Below are 13,791 nucleotides of genomic sequence, written 5' to 3'. Positions count from 1 at the left end.
ACTTATGCTCTTCTTACCCCCATTCTACAGATGAGAACACTGAGGGACCAGGGCACTTACAAGATCCCATAGCCTGGAGGTGGCAGGGCAGGGCCAGGACTGGGGTCAGCACGGCTTGTGTACACAGCTGTGAGCACAGGGTGGGCTGGCCTTATAGCTGGTCTAGCCAGGGGAGACCTCACAGTGTTCAGCAGAATAGGGAAAGGTGATACTCAGACCACAGGGGTGGGGTGGCCACCCTGGTGAGCTGAAGGCATTGTCATGGAACAGACAGGTGGGGCTTCCACAGAGAGTAGTTGGGGTGGAGCTGTGGTACAAGACAGTAGCTGTGTCCAATCAAGCAGCCAGACCCCGTGTTAATGTTCTGAAGGGTGGGCATTTAGTGTGAAGGTTAAGATGCTACCTGGGACACCTTCCTCCCGAGACAGAGTGCCTGGGTTCAGGTCCCCACCCCACTTCCAGTCCAGTCTCTGGATTGGCCTGGCCGACCTCCAGATGTGGGCATCTGGGGAGTGAACCAGCAGATGGAAGATCTTTGTCTCTGTCTCTGTGTGCACCTGCCAGTTAGCAGGGGGATGGTGGCATTTGTCTCAGCAGCCCCTGATTTTGTGATCTTGAGCAAAGTCAACCCCCCCCCCCCGAGCTTCAGATCTCATCTATAAACCATGTAGCCATCCTTACCCAACCCTCAGATTGGGGGACACCTGACATTTGAAATCATTCTATCCTGGACTTGGCAGGGTACAGACTGAAGTAGCAGAGATAGGCATTTGTGTACTCTTGTGTGTGACTCTTTAAAAAAAAACACAAAGATTTATTTATTTATTTGAAAGGCAGAGCTACAGAGAGGCAGAGGCAGAGGCAGAGAGAGAGAGAGAGAGAGAGAGAGAGAGGTCTTCCATCTGCTTGTTCACTCCTGCAACGGCCAGAGCTGAGCTGATCTGAAGCCAGGAGCCAGGAACTTCTTCCGGGTCTCCCACATGGGTGCCGGGGCCCAAGGACCTGGGCCATCTTCTGCTTTCTAAGGCCATAGCAGAGAGATGGATTGGAAGTAGAGCAGCCAGGACTCGAACCAGTGCCCTTATGGGATACTGGCACTGCAGGTGGCGGCTTTACCTGCTATGCCACAGTGCCGGCCCCAGTTGGGTGTGACTGTTAATGTCATCCAGCCCAGGGTTAAAATGTGTAGAAATGTGCTTGCCTCTTCCCCAGTTCCCAGTGCTCCCCACATTTCTCCTGTGGACCTCTTGGCCGGTTGCACCAGCCTGACGCAGACAGTGGGGTCCCCCAGGTGTGGCCAGCCCAAGGGGTGGCATGCACAGTTGGCATCCTGATTGCCAGCACAGTGACAAACCCCACGGTGCTGGAAAGGCCACGCCACTTCTCTAAACTCTATTGTTAAAAACACACACACACACACACACACACACACACACACAAATTCATAGGAACTAAAAGAAATTACATGCATAATCCTACCATAAAACACAGCTCTTTCTCTTCCTGTGGCTCCTCCCAGCTTTATTTGTGTACAATCATTGTCCAGTTTCTTGCTGTTCTTTCCCCCCAGTTAATGCAATTCTGTAAATAGCCTTTTCTCTTTTATCTGACTGTCCTGTGTTTTATTGATTTGTCTGCCAATACTGGGTCCCTGTTGTTGGACATTGGTTTGTATTGCTCATCATTTCACCATTACAAGTTCTACTGGGAAGCAATTTTCTTCCCACAAGGTTGGCTCATTTTTCTTTTGAATTCTTTTATCTAAATCCCCAGGAGGGACTAGGTCAAAGGCAGATGTTTTTAGGGCTTCCGATAGTTTTGCTTTCAAACGCTGGTGTTGATTAACCAGGGCTGCCTGTAACATAGGTGTGTTTTCATTTGCCACCAATTGTACCAGCCCCTGGGTCACTGGTTTTGAAACCTGTTTCATTACTTACTGATCTTTATGGCTATTCCTTGATGGTGTGCTTATGTTTTAATTACTGGGGAAATTGCCCGCTTTGCTTGTGTGTGGAATCTCAGGAGTGGGGTTTGGGGTGCTCTGAGGATGTTCCTGAGGTCCTCAGGGGCTCAGAGGCGGCCCCCAGTTATGTGCACACTTCTCACTCAGCAGCCCCGATATGCCTCCCCTGACATCCGTCCTCACACGGGGGCTCCTGTGCCTGGCTTGGGCTGCTGGCCCATTGAGTTCTGTCTGTTCACAGTTTTGTTTTAAGATTTTATTCTGGGCCCAGCACTGTGGCATAGCAGGTGAAGGACCTGCAATGCTCGCATCCCATATAAAGGGCACCGCTTCACCATTTCCTATCCAGCTCCTTGCTGGTGTGCCTATGAAGCCCAAGTGCTTGGGTCCCTGCCCCTATGTGGGAGACCCAGAGGAAGCTCCTGGCTCCTGGCTTCAGATTGACCCAGCCTTAGCCATTGCGGTCATTTGGGGAATGAACTAGCAGATGGAAGATTTCTTTCTCTGTCTCTGTCTCTCCCTCCCTCTCTTTCTCTAACTCTACTTTTCAAATAACAATAAACAAATCTTAAAAAAAAAAAAAAAGATTTTATTCTATTTATTTGAAAGGCAGAGAAACAGAGAGGGGAAGAGACAGAGAGAGACCTTCCATGTGCAATAGCCAGATTGGGGCCAGGCCAAAGCCAGGAGCCCAAGGACTTGGACCATCTTCTGTTGCTTTTTTTTTTTTAAGATTTATTTGAAAGGAAGAGTTACACACAGAGAGAAGGAGAGGCAGAGAGAAAGAGAGAGAGAGAGAGAGAGAGGGAGGTCTTCCATCTACTGGTTTACTCTCCAATTGTCCGCAACAGCTGGAGTTGTGCCGATCCAAAGGCAGGAGCCAGGACTTCTTCCAGGTCTCCCATGTGGGTGCAGGGGCCCAAGGACTTGGGCCATCTTCTACTGCTTTCCCAGGCCATAGCAGAGAGCTGGATCGGAAGTGGAGCAGCCAGGACTTGAACCGGCACCCATATGGGATACTGGCACTGCAGGTGGTGGCTTTACCTGCTACACCACAGAGCCAGCCCCCCTCTGTTGCTTTTTCAGGCACGTTATTCTGATTGGAAGCAGGCAGCCAGGACTCAAACCTGCCCTCCAATATAGGTTGGTGGCGTTGCAAATGGTGGCTTAACCCACTGTACCACCATACCAGCCCGCATCAGTGTCCGTCTCCTCCTTTACATCCAAGCCATCTCACTACCCTCAGAGTGCCTGCCTCAGGAGTGCTCAAAGGGTATATGAAATTAGACCCAAACTTGCCGAGACTGAACAGGCCTGAACAGCGTGGCCAGGGTCTGTGGGTGGAGGGGTCTCCCAGGAGAGGCGTTAATTGATGGGGCTTGGTGCTTGGACTTGGTGACTCCTCTCCGGCTGATCAGAAGTCTTGGGCCTCCCGGGCCTCCCTGGGACCTGGCGGGTTAGTGGTTGCCCCGCACTTGAACGTGAGCACCAACAGCTGCCCGCTCAGCTGAAACCCATTCAGCTTCAGATTTTCGGCAGAGCCTGCCCTCTAGCAACTACTGTTCTGCCTCTGCTGTGCAAGAGGGCGTGAGCAGCCTTGATTTAAGTCCCTTTCAGCTGCTGTGATCCCAGCTGCAGCCTCCTTAGAGGCCATGGTCAGGTCATTGGCCTGATCGGAAGCAGGCAGACGGGGCTCAGCAGGCAGGGTTGGGCAGGGTTGGGCAGGGTTGAGTTGTTCAGACAAGGTAGAGAGGATGTGTTCAGAATCTCATAGGCTAACTCGTGCCGCATGTGGCCATCACCCTGAAAGATGCAAGTGAGACCTGTAGGCCCCTGACTGCCTCTGGGGCCGCCCCAGCTTCGAGCCTGTGGAAGGCAATACCCTGGCTCGGGCCTGCTGCTTCCCCGAATCAAACCCAGCTTCCTGGGCTCCGGCAGCCCCGGCTACATCCCTCCCCCATCAGCCACTCGCTCCCAGCAGAGTTCCAGCAGGCAGACCCACCTGCAGGGAGCACCGAGGCTGTGCTCAGAGCTCCTGGGAGCACTCCAAGAAGGGGGGTGGCCAGGCTGTTAGGGTTTGCTTTTCTCCTTTAGGCTGAAGAAACGTGAGATGAGAGAGGGAAGGCGTGTGGAAGGAGATGGGGCGGGATTCGGCCCCGGGCCTTAGCTCTGGGAAGGTCTTGGTAGAAACTGTAGTGGGAAAAAGGAAGGAAAACCTTGCAAAGAGATGGCTGATCTTGGGTGCGGAGGCCCCCAGCTGGGCACCCAGGGCTCCAGCAGTTACTTGGGCAGGCTCCCGCCTTTCTGAGTCTGCGGGAGATGGAAGGGCCAGGAGCCACGTGGCTCCCCCTTTGTCAGCACAAGGAGACCATGTCTTTTCAGGTTTCCTGCCTAGTTCACACCTTTAAGCAGATGGCAGGTTACCGCCTTGCAAAGCCCTCAGCCAGCAGGGAGGAGCCTCTTGTTTGTGGCTTTGGGTGATAGAATGTCTCTCCAGGGTAGCCATCATCTTCTATATTGGTGCAGCATTTTACTTACAGTAGGACTGGTGGGATTTCCCCAGGATCACAGCCTCGTTCAACCTGGGCTAGGAGGACAGGGGCAAGGCTGGGTCTGTGTGTTGCAATGGGGCACTGTGGACTTGGAAATTCACAAAGGGCTCTGCACAGGTCTCTTGCTAATGCCAAGGCTTCGCTCTCCATGTGACATGGAACATTCTATGTCATGTTGACATTTTTAGCGTTTTGTTTCTTCCGACTGTTCTTTATTCCGCAAGGTCCTGTTGAGGGTCTTTTTCGCACTAGGTACCATGGAAGTCACAATGATGTAGCCGGGGAGAGAGAGAGACAATAAGGAAGCCGAGGGTGGTGAAGCCGTGGATGCAGCCGAGCAGGGATGTCGGAGGACTGCCCAGTGCCTGGGCTGGCCCTGGGGCACTCCTGTTTGCATCAGCGTCTCAGGCTTTGCAATACGGAAGGAGCACAGGCAGAGGGACATGTGCTGGACTGGGCTGAGAAGATCTGGGTCTAAAGCCTGGGTTTGCTGCCTCCTGGCTGTGCGACCTTAGGCAAGCCATTGCTCTCTCTGCGCCCGTTTCCTCGTCTGACACACGGGGACCTCCGTCTCCCTCTTGGGGTGGATGTGAGGCTGTAGTGAGGCAATGTTTGGGAAAGCAGCTCGCGCAGGTGGCAAAGCTGGACTCCAAGGCAGCCCCTCGGCCCCCTCGGCCACCTCTGGCGATGACAGGTGCACGGTGCTGAGCTCACCGCCTTTATCAGGGGCCTCTGATTCAAGATTCCTCCCACTCCCAGCCCCACCCAGAAGGTGGCATGAAACAGTTTCTTTGTCCTGTTTCACAAGAAAAGCTGAGCCCTGGAACTCCCACATGCCCCGCCCTAAGGTAAAGGCGGAGGCCACTGTGCTGGCCCTTTGACCCCAGTCTGCAGAGCAGACTCAAGGTTACTGCTTCTGCAGCTGCAAGGCGATCCAGCTGCCAAACCCTGCCCCAGGTGGGGGTGGGGCACAGGATGACCTCACCCATGAGACGCTGAGGAAACAGCGCACCAGCCTTGGCCTCCACACCAAGGCAGCCACTGCAGGCCTCAACTCATCCAGCGTTCTCTAAGGTTCCAGCAGTCATTACCCTCCAAGGGGCCGCCTCAGCTCACTCTCTGCACCCTTCCATCTTCCCCTTCTCTCCTTTATCCCCATATTTTATGATTTGTTGGAAAAACGAAGTCATTTGTCCTGTTGATTATCTCATAGTCTAGATTTGATATATTCCTTCCTCATGGGATTTTTTTAAAAGATTATTTGAAAGGTATAGTGAGAGAGAGAGAGAGAAAGAGAGAGAGAGAATCTTCTATCTGCTGTTGGTTTATTCCCCAAAAGGCCACCGTTGCCAGAGCTGGGCCAGCCCAGAGTCAGGAACCAGGAACTCCAACAACATGGGTGGCAGGAGCCCAACACTTGGGCCACCTTCTGTTGCCATCCCAAGCACACTAGCAGGATGCTGGATTGGAAGCAGACTTGCGGAGACTTGAACCAGCGTCCTGATATGGGATGCTGGTGTTGTAAGCAGTGGCTTAGCCTGCCGCTCCACACCTCCAGCTGTTATGCTGTTATCTGACTTGTTCCTCCAGCCCCTGCATCTTCTGTAAACTGGTGGCTTGAGCTAAAGGAGAGCCCCTTCCTGCTGCCCGACAGAAAAGTAATTCGAACCACATATGTAACTTACAATTTTCTCAGAGCCAAGTTGAATTAGTAAAAGGAAATAAGTGAATCAATCGCAATAATATAATTTAATCATATATAAACAAAGTATTGTTTAATATGTAATATCAATATAAATTTATTGGGATATTCTACTTTTCTTTCTTCATACTATGTATAAAGAAAATTTCTTCAAAATCTGGTGAACATTTTACATTATAGCCTATCTCAACTTGTATGTAACTCTGGGGTTAAAGCAAAATGCACGCCAGTGCTGCGGCTCACGTGGCTAATCCTTCGCCTGCGGCGCCAGCACCCCGGATTCTAGTCCTGGTTGGGGCACTGGTTCTGTCCCGGTTACTCCTCTTCCAGTCCAGCTCTCTGCTGTGGCCTGGGAGTGCAGTGGAGGATGGCCCAAGTGATTGGGCCCTGCACCCAATGGGAGACCAGGAGGAAGCACCTGGATCCTGACTTGGGATCGGCATAGTGCGCCAGCTGTAGCGGCCATTTGAGGGGTGAACCAATGGAAGTAAGACCTTTCTCTCTGTCTCACTGCCTAACTCTGCCTTTCAAAAAAAAAAAGCAAAATGCAGTCCTACCAAAAGAATTATGTTATGTTTGTTTAATGGAAAATTGTTTCATTCCACTTCAGTTTTTAAACTAAAATTGAAATTAAATCATTAAAATTTTTTCTTGAGAGTACTCCTATCTGCTGGTTCTCTCCCTAAATGCCCACAACAGCCAGGGATAGGATAGGTGAAAGCTGAGAGTTGGGAAGTCAACGCAGGTCTCCCATGTGGGCAACAGGAACCCAACTACTTGAGCCATCACCACTGCCACCTGGGGTCTGCATTAGCAAGAAGCTAGAACCAAGGATTAAATCCAGGTACTCTGATGTGTGACTCAGGCATCCTAACAGGTGTCTTAATTGCAAGGCCAAATGCCCATCCATAAATTGAATTTAAAGTTAAGTTTCTAGGGCCTGGTATTGTGCAGTGGTTAAGCTGCAGCCTGCAATGCTGCATTCCATATTAGAGTGCCAACATGAGTCCCAGCTGCTCTGCTTCTGATCCAGTTTCCTGCTAATGTGCCTGGGACAGCAATGGAAGATGGCTCAAGTGCTTGGGCCCCTGCTACCCCTGTGGGAGACCAGGCCCAGCCCTGTTTTTTGCAGCCATGTTGGGGAATAAATCAGTGGATGGAAGGTCTGTCCCTCTGACATCCTCTCTCTCTCTTTGTCTCTCTCTCTCTCTCTCTCTGTCACTCTGCCTTTAAAATAAATGTCTTAAAAAATAAAATTCCATTCCTCCATGCACTAGCCATTTTTTCAAAGTGCCCAGAAGACACTTGGGCTAGTGGTCACTGCACTGGGCAGCCTGTATATGGGACATTCCCACCACTGCCGAACCTTCTGTTGACTGCATTGACCACCAGGCTTAGGCAGACTTAGGTCCAGCTTTTTAGGTCACGATTCACGGTGGGAGTTGCTAAGGCCTTCGTGCTGTGCCACATCGTGTCTGGATGCTCTTTCCCTGATGCTCAGGTTCTTGAGTGCATCCAGGTGTTGTTGAAGAAAGGAGCGAGAAGCCAGCGCCGCGGCTCACTAGGCTAATCCTCCGCCTAGCGGCGCCGGCACACCGGGTTCTAGTCCCGGTCGGGGCGCCAGATTCTGTCCCAGTTGCCCCTCTTCCAGGCCAGCTCTCTGCTCTGGCCCGGGAGTGCAGTGGAGGATGGCCCAAGTACTTGGGCCCTGCATCCCATGGGAGACCAGGAGAAGCACCTGGCTCCTGCCATCGGATCAGCGCGGTGCACCGGCTGCAGCGCGCCGGCCGCGGTGGCCATTGGAGGGTGAACCAACGGCAAAAAGGAAGACCTTTCTCTCTGTCTCTCTCTCTCACTGTCCACTCTGCCTGTCAAAAAAAAAAAAAATATGTCAAGAGTCATATTCTAGAGCCGTCAGAGATTGGTATAGTTAGTGGGGTCTTGTGTTTGGATTGGGAGACTTGCCTAGATTCCCTTGAGCCTGTGGAGACTATCCTTTATAAATTCAGAGAAAGGGGACTTGAGGGGCCATCTTGCCTGGTCTGCCCATTTTGCAGGTGAGAAAGCTGAGACCTAACCAGAGAAGGGAAATGAGTTGTCTGTGGTCGGTGACAGGGCTGGAGTGGCGCCTGGGTTTTCAGTTTCTCTGTGTTCCTCTTTGTCTTCTGAGTCTGTTCACACCATAGCACTCCACCTCTGTTTGCACTTAGCCCATTCAGGCTGCCATACAAGCAGATCCCATGAACTGGGGGGCTTACCAACGGTGGAGATTTCTGTCTTGGGCTGGAGGCTGGGAAGTCCACGGGGACTCCCTTTCTCCTGGATGGCCCTCTTCTCCCTGTCAGCTGGCACCACGGGAGGGGCGGTGAGCTCTCTGAGGTCTCCCTTAGCAGGCACTCATCCCAGGCCTGGCAGCTTTGCCCTCGGGACCTGGTCACCTCCCCAAGATCCCCCTCCTGACACCTTGGGGGTTAGGGTTTCAAAATATGAACTGGGTGGAGGGGGAGGGGCAAGAAAACCATTCAGAGCATAGCATCTGCCACTGTGCTGGGCTCTGTCCTCAGCTGCCTCAGAGAGGGGACAGGGTGACAACCACAGTGACCAAGAGCCTGGGCCCGCGGGGTGAGCAGAGGCTCAGCATGGCCTTGTCCTGGTGCAAAAGAAAGAACAGAGCACTTTGAGGCAGTCAGTCCCTGGTACTGTTTGGATAACTCTCCAGACATGAGCAAGGGGAAGGTGCCCCCCCCGCCGCCGGTGCCTGGAGGGTCAGGTTCAAGGTGTACCCGGGCAGCCTGGCCTCCTGCCGCGCAGAGCTGACTGGGCCTGGTCCCCCCCGCCGGTGTCTTGCAGAGTGTCTGGAGGAGAGCTCTTTGACTTCCTGGCCCAGAAGGAGTCGCTGAGTGAGGAGGAGGCCACCAGCTTCATTAAGCAGATCCTGGATGGGGTGCACTACCTTCACACAAAGAAAATTGCTCACTTTGATCTCAAGGTCAGTAAGGGGCACAGGGGACGAGCACCCGAGTTTAGGAGGCAGGAGGGGCCTGGGGCCTGCTTGGCCCTCCTCATCCTACCCTGGCAAAGCCTGAGCTCCCGGGAAAGCAAGGGTGCCGTGCAGAGAGCCCGCCTGTCCAGTCCTGTCACCCACTGAGGCACAGCCTGCAAGAAGCTCCTTAGTCAAAGCACAGGGCATTTTTCAGGGGCAGGAGGGGTGTGAGTTTTAAACAAGCAGACCAGTGACAGGAAACTAGACCAAGCACGTTTCACACGATGGAGCTTTCCTGTTGTCACGAGCTAAGTCCAGGCTGGGCACAGCCAGAAGGAATTCCTGAGGTCGGTGGGCTGCCCAGCCCCCACCCAGCCCAGCCTGCAGCCTCCAGCCCAGCAGGGACCCCTGGCTGCCCTCACTGACTCTGCCCCACAGCACAGCCCTCAAGCTGCGTCCAGGGCCAGTGATCATTTGTGGTAACTGATCGGCAGGGTCGAGAAAGTTCACTGTGACCGCATTGGACGTCATGAAGCAAGAGTATGGGCACGGTAGAAAGAGCAGTTCCCTTAGTCACGGCTCAGCTGCCGTCTCATGCACCCTTGCGAGATCCCTGACACCCAGGGTCCCCTGCTCAGACCTGGGACATGTTTACGGGGGAGACGCCCATTCGTTTTTCTGTCCAGAATTCCTGCGATCTTTCAAGGACCGTGCAGGGTGCCTGAGAATTGCCGTAGATACAAAAGCAACCGAGGTTCTGTCTGGGCTTAGTTCCTCTTTCCAGGGAACTCGGTGCAGAAGAGAGAGAAGAAAGATCAACAGCTGTAAGTGTTGTGAGAGAGGAAGCCCCGGGCAGGGGGACTGGGGGCATCATGGGAGCCCAAAAGAAGGGACATCTAAGAGTGGGGTATTAGCGAGGGCTTCCTGGAAGAGGTGGTATTTGAGTTGAATCCTAAAGGACTGGCAGGAGTTAGCAGAGAAGAGCCTTGTAAGGAAGGGAGGACTGTAGTGTATGTGGTCACTAAACAGGGCAGGGCTTTCTTGCGAAGTGCACGTGAGAGGGAGTGCAGAGGGAGCAGGAAGCTGACCCTAGGGGAGGGAGCTGAGCCATGGAGCTTGCACTTTGTCCTGAGAGACACAGGGGCCGGGTGAGCAGGGAGGTGAGAGGTGAGCAGGGAGGTGAGAGCAGCAGGTATGTGTTTCAGGACAGTGCCTCTGGCTGGGGGGATGGACAGAATGGGGACAGCCTGGAGACTGGCAGCTGGCCAGAGGACAGAGGCTCTGCCGAAGCGGTCGTGTGAGCAGCGGTCAGTGCCTACCTAGATGTGCGGGTAAAGGCAGGGCAGAGTCCACATTGACACCCCCATTCTGGCTGGAGCAGCCACGACAGGCCCCCCGTCTCACAGTAGCTGGGCCAGGCCGTGAGCCCTGCACCCCAGCGTGCATCCTCCTCCCAGCTCTTCCGCTGGTCCCCCTCCTGTGCCTATTATGATATTTTGAGTTTCCTCTAACAGAAGGCCTCTTGCAGTGTTTTGCCCGGGAGTCACAGGGTCAAAGTTGGGGTCCCCTGGACAGGCCTTTGGACCTCCGGGGTCATCCACCAAGCAGGAAATAGCTTGCGTGGGGGTGCACCTGGGTCTCCTTGCTGGTAATGCGATGGACGGCTGTGCTTTGATGTCTGTGCTGGCTCTAGGGGAGCAGCCTCCGATGAGCTCCTTGTCTTTTCTCTAATGGGTCTGGTCGAGGTAGCAGAGTTGCAGGAAGCCAGCAGGGCCCAAGGACCAGGGCAGGTTCACGATGTTGCTGTGGTGTGGGGAGCGCTGGCTTGCAGTCTGATCCTCGCTGTTTCAGCTGCATTGCAAGTCTGCCTGGCACAGGGGTGGTAAGGGTTCGAGAGAAGAGGCATTCCGTGCTGACTCGGGGACAGGGGCTCCGATCGTGGCTGTCTTCATTGCTTCCCTTTCCGGAAGAGAGGGAAGCAGAGCTCTGGGTATGGTTCTTTGGCCCCCTCCCTTTTACCCCCAACAAAAGGAAAACAAACCCTGCCAGCGAAGTCCTTACCTGGTTGCTAGGTGGGAACTGCGGGTGGGGGCTGTGCCTGGGCACCTCCTGTGACCTGGAGACAGTCTGGGCAGGCAGACCGAGTTGGTGATGATGCTGCTAACCCCCACCCGCGGCCTTGCAGTTGTGTGGACTCCCCGGCCTGTGCAGCCCCTGGCCCGGGCCCAGCAGGGCAGCTTCAGGAAGTGACGAGGAGCTGGAACTCAAAAGGGTGACCTCATGGTGGGGGAGATGCTTCCTGCAGCCAGAGTGTGTGTGTGGGGGGGGTGTGTGTGCGCCCCCTGGCTGGAGAATCCTGCCAGCTGGAAGGCTTCCTGCTCAACATCCGGCGGGCAGCTTAGAGGATGTCTCTGGCTTCCACCTTCTTTCCCACCGTGGACAAGCCACCTCGTTCTGGGGCTGGCACTGGGGTACGACGCTACTTGGCATGCCTGTGTCCCATAGTGGAGCGCCTGGTCCAGCCTCAGCTCCACTTCCCGCTGATAGGCACACTGCCTGGCAGGCGGCAGAGATGGCTCAAGCACTTGGGTCCCTGCCACTCATGTGCGAGACCCAGATGGCTTCCAGGCTCCTGGTTTCAGGCTGGCACAGCACCTGCTGTTGTGGGCATTTGAAGAATGAACCAGTGGATGGGAGATCTCTGTCTCTCTCTGCCTTTCAAATAAAGAAAAGTAAAATAATTTTTTAAAAGATGATAAAATATACATTTTCCTTCCTGAGTTTGATTCTCCATGAGGGGTCTCTGCTTTCTGTCCTGCTATATTCTGGTTTCGTTCTTTTCTTTTCTTTCTTTTTTTTTTTTTTTTTTTTTTGTTGTTATTGTTGACAGGCAGAGTTAGACAGTGAGACAGAGAGAGACAGAGAAATGTCGTCCTTCCACTGGTTCACCCCCAAATGGCCGCTACGGCCGGCATGCTGCGCTGATCCGAAGCCAGGAGCCAGGTGCTTCCTTCTGGTCTTCCATGCGGGTGCAGGGCCCAAGCACTTGGGCCATCCTCCACTGCCTTCCCTGGCCAGAGCAGAGAGCTGGACTGGAAGAGGAGCAACCAGGGCAGAACCGGCACCCCGACCGGGACTAGAACCCGGGGTGCCGGTGCCGTAGGCCCTCACCAAGTGAATCAGGTCGGCCTTGCTGTCCCGGGGACTCGACCACTGTGTCGCTCCATAGCCTGCTCTACGCCCACTTTCCAGCTCGAAGGTGATGGATGTGGGTCCACTCCTGGACCTTCCTTGGAGCGTGAACCCCCTGTCCTCGGGCTGCTGTTTGATGAGCGCCTCCTATGTCCCCCCCATTGCGCTGGGGACAGTCAGACTCTGTCCCTGCTTGTACACATTGCCAGCCTCACTGCAGAACAGATGAATTGGACAGGATCGCATAAGATAAGCGGTCTTGGTAAAGACAGATCATGGCCCGCTCTTGCCCAGAGCTCCTTGATGGGTCCTTGGAGCCCGCGGGACACACGGCCCGGCCCCATTCTGGGCCTGGTGTGTGGGCCTTTCTCGCACCGCCTCAGCCCTGTCTGCAGCTCAGCCACCCTCCCTGCTCCAAAGGGCCGGCCCAGGTTGTGAGATGCCGGTTCCACGTTCCGGCCTCCCTCCTGCTCTGTTCCGGCTGCCTCCATCCGGGATGTGCTGCTCTTCCTTCCGTCCGCCCATGGACTTCCTGCTCACCCCCTGAGGCCGAGGAGACACACCATCTCCTCGGGAAGTCCCTGCCACCCTCGCCACTTCCCAGCAGCGTGACTGAGGACTCACTCGCCTCTGCTTCCGCTGCCCTGTGCGCAGACCTCTGCGTGAGCGCTCGTCACTCCCTGCCGCACGGCGCAGGACGAGTCGCTCCGTGTCAGATGAATGAGTGCATGCATGAATGAATGAATGACTGAGTGCCTTGCTGAAGACCACATGCATGCATGATGCCCAAGGAAAACGAGAGGTTCCAGGCAGGCTTCAGTTCACTGATGTGTGCATTTATTGAGGGCCTACTGTATGCCAGCGTCTGGAGTGAATGTAACCTGCTGGCTCCCTCGCAGGGGCTCCCCTGAGACTGGCTGGGGAGGCTGCCTGGAGTTAAAGCTACCCAGTTCTCCCCAGGGTGAGCGCCCTGCTGCAGCAGAGCGGGAGCTGTCCTGGTGGCTCCTGGTGTGTGCTGGGAGTCACCGCAGAGAGGCCCAGTGATGTGGGGGTGGGGGCGGGGAGGATAGCTGATGTCACACCGTGTTTACCTGGGTGGCAGGAACACTGGGATGAGTGTCCCTCAGTACTGATGGCACCCACATGCGATCACTAGGAAGTGGGGCTCGGTACCACCAAGGAACCTCGTCCTGGCCCAGGATTCCAATACAAACAAAGACCTTGTGGAGGGTGCTTCATGTAGTTTGTGTTTATTTTGGATTTGGGAGTTTCTCCCTGGGCATGAGTGTGTCTGTCTCCCCTCCCCCCAGTGTCTACCCCTGTCCTTGCCCCAGCCGATCCAACCTGAGAACTCAGATACGGAAGGCAGTCCTCGGGTCTGATGGGGCTTTATTGATTT

General features: G+C 54.4%; 1 protein-coding gene across 4 annotated transcripts in view; it reads left to right on the top strand.

The window, feature by feature from the left end:
* Positions 1 to 13,791, top strand: part of DAPK2 (death associated protein kinase 2) — a 121,703-nt gene that overhangs the window by 73,257 nt on the left and 34,655 nt on the right. For all 4 annotated transcript variants that reach the window (XR_007910155.2, XM_008268912.4, XM_008268909.4 and 1 more), the window contains one exon: positions 9,068 to 9,206. Coding sequence is in view for 3 of the 4 variants with exons in the window: in XM_008268912.4 (XP_008267134.2) it covers positions 9,068 to 9,206 (139 nt within the window). In the remaining variant the exon portion in view is untranslated. The remainder of the gene's footprint in view (positions 1 to 9,067; positions 9,207 to 13,791) is intronic.

Source organism: Oryctolagus cuniculus, chromosome 12 (genome assembly GCF_964237555.1).
Source record: "Oryctolagus cuniculus chromosome 12, mOryCun1.1, whole genome shotgun sequence".
Classification (NCBI taxonomy): Eukaryota; Metazoa; Chordata; class Mammalia; order Lagomorpha; family Leporidae; genus Oryctolagus; species Oryctolagus cuniculus.
Note: the sequence above shows the minus strand (reverse complement) of the source record. Positions and strands in the feature narration are given on the sequence as shown.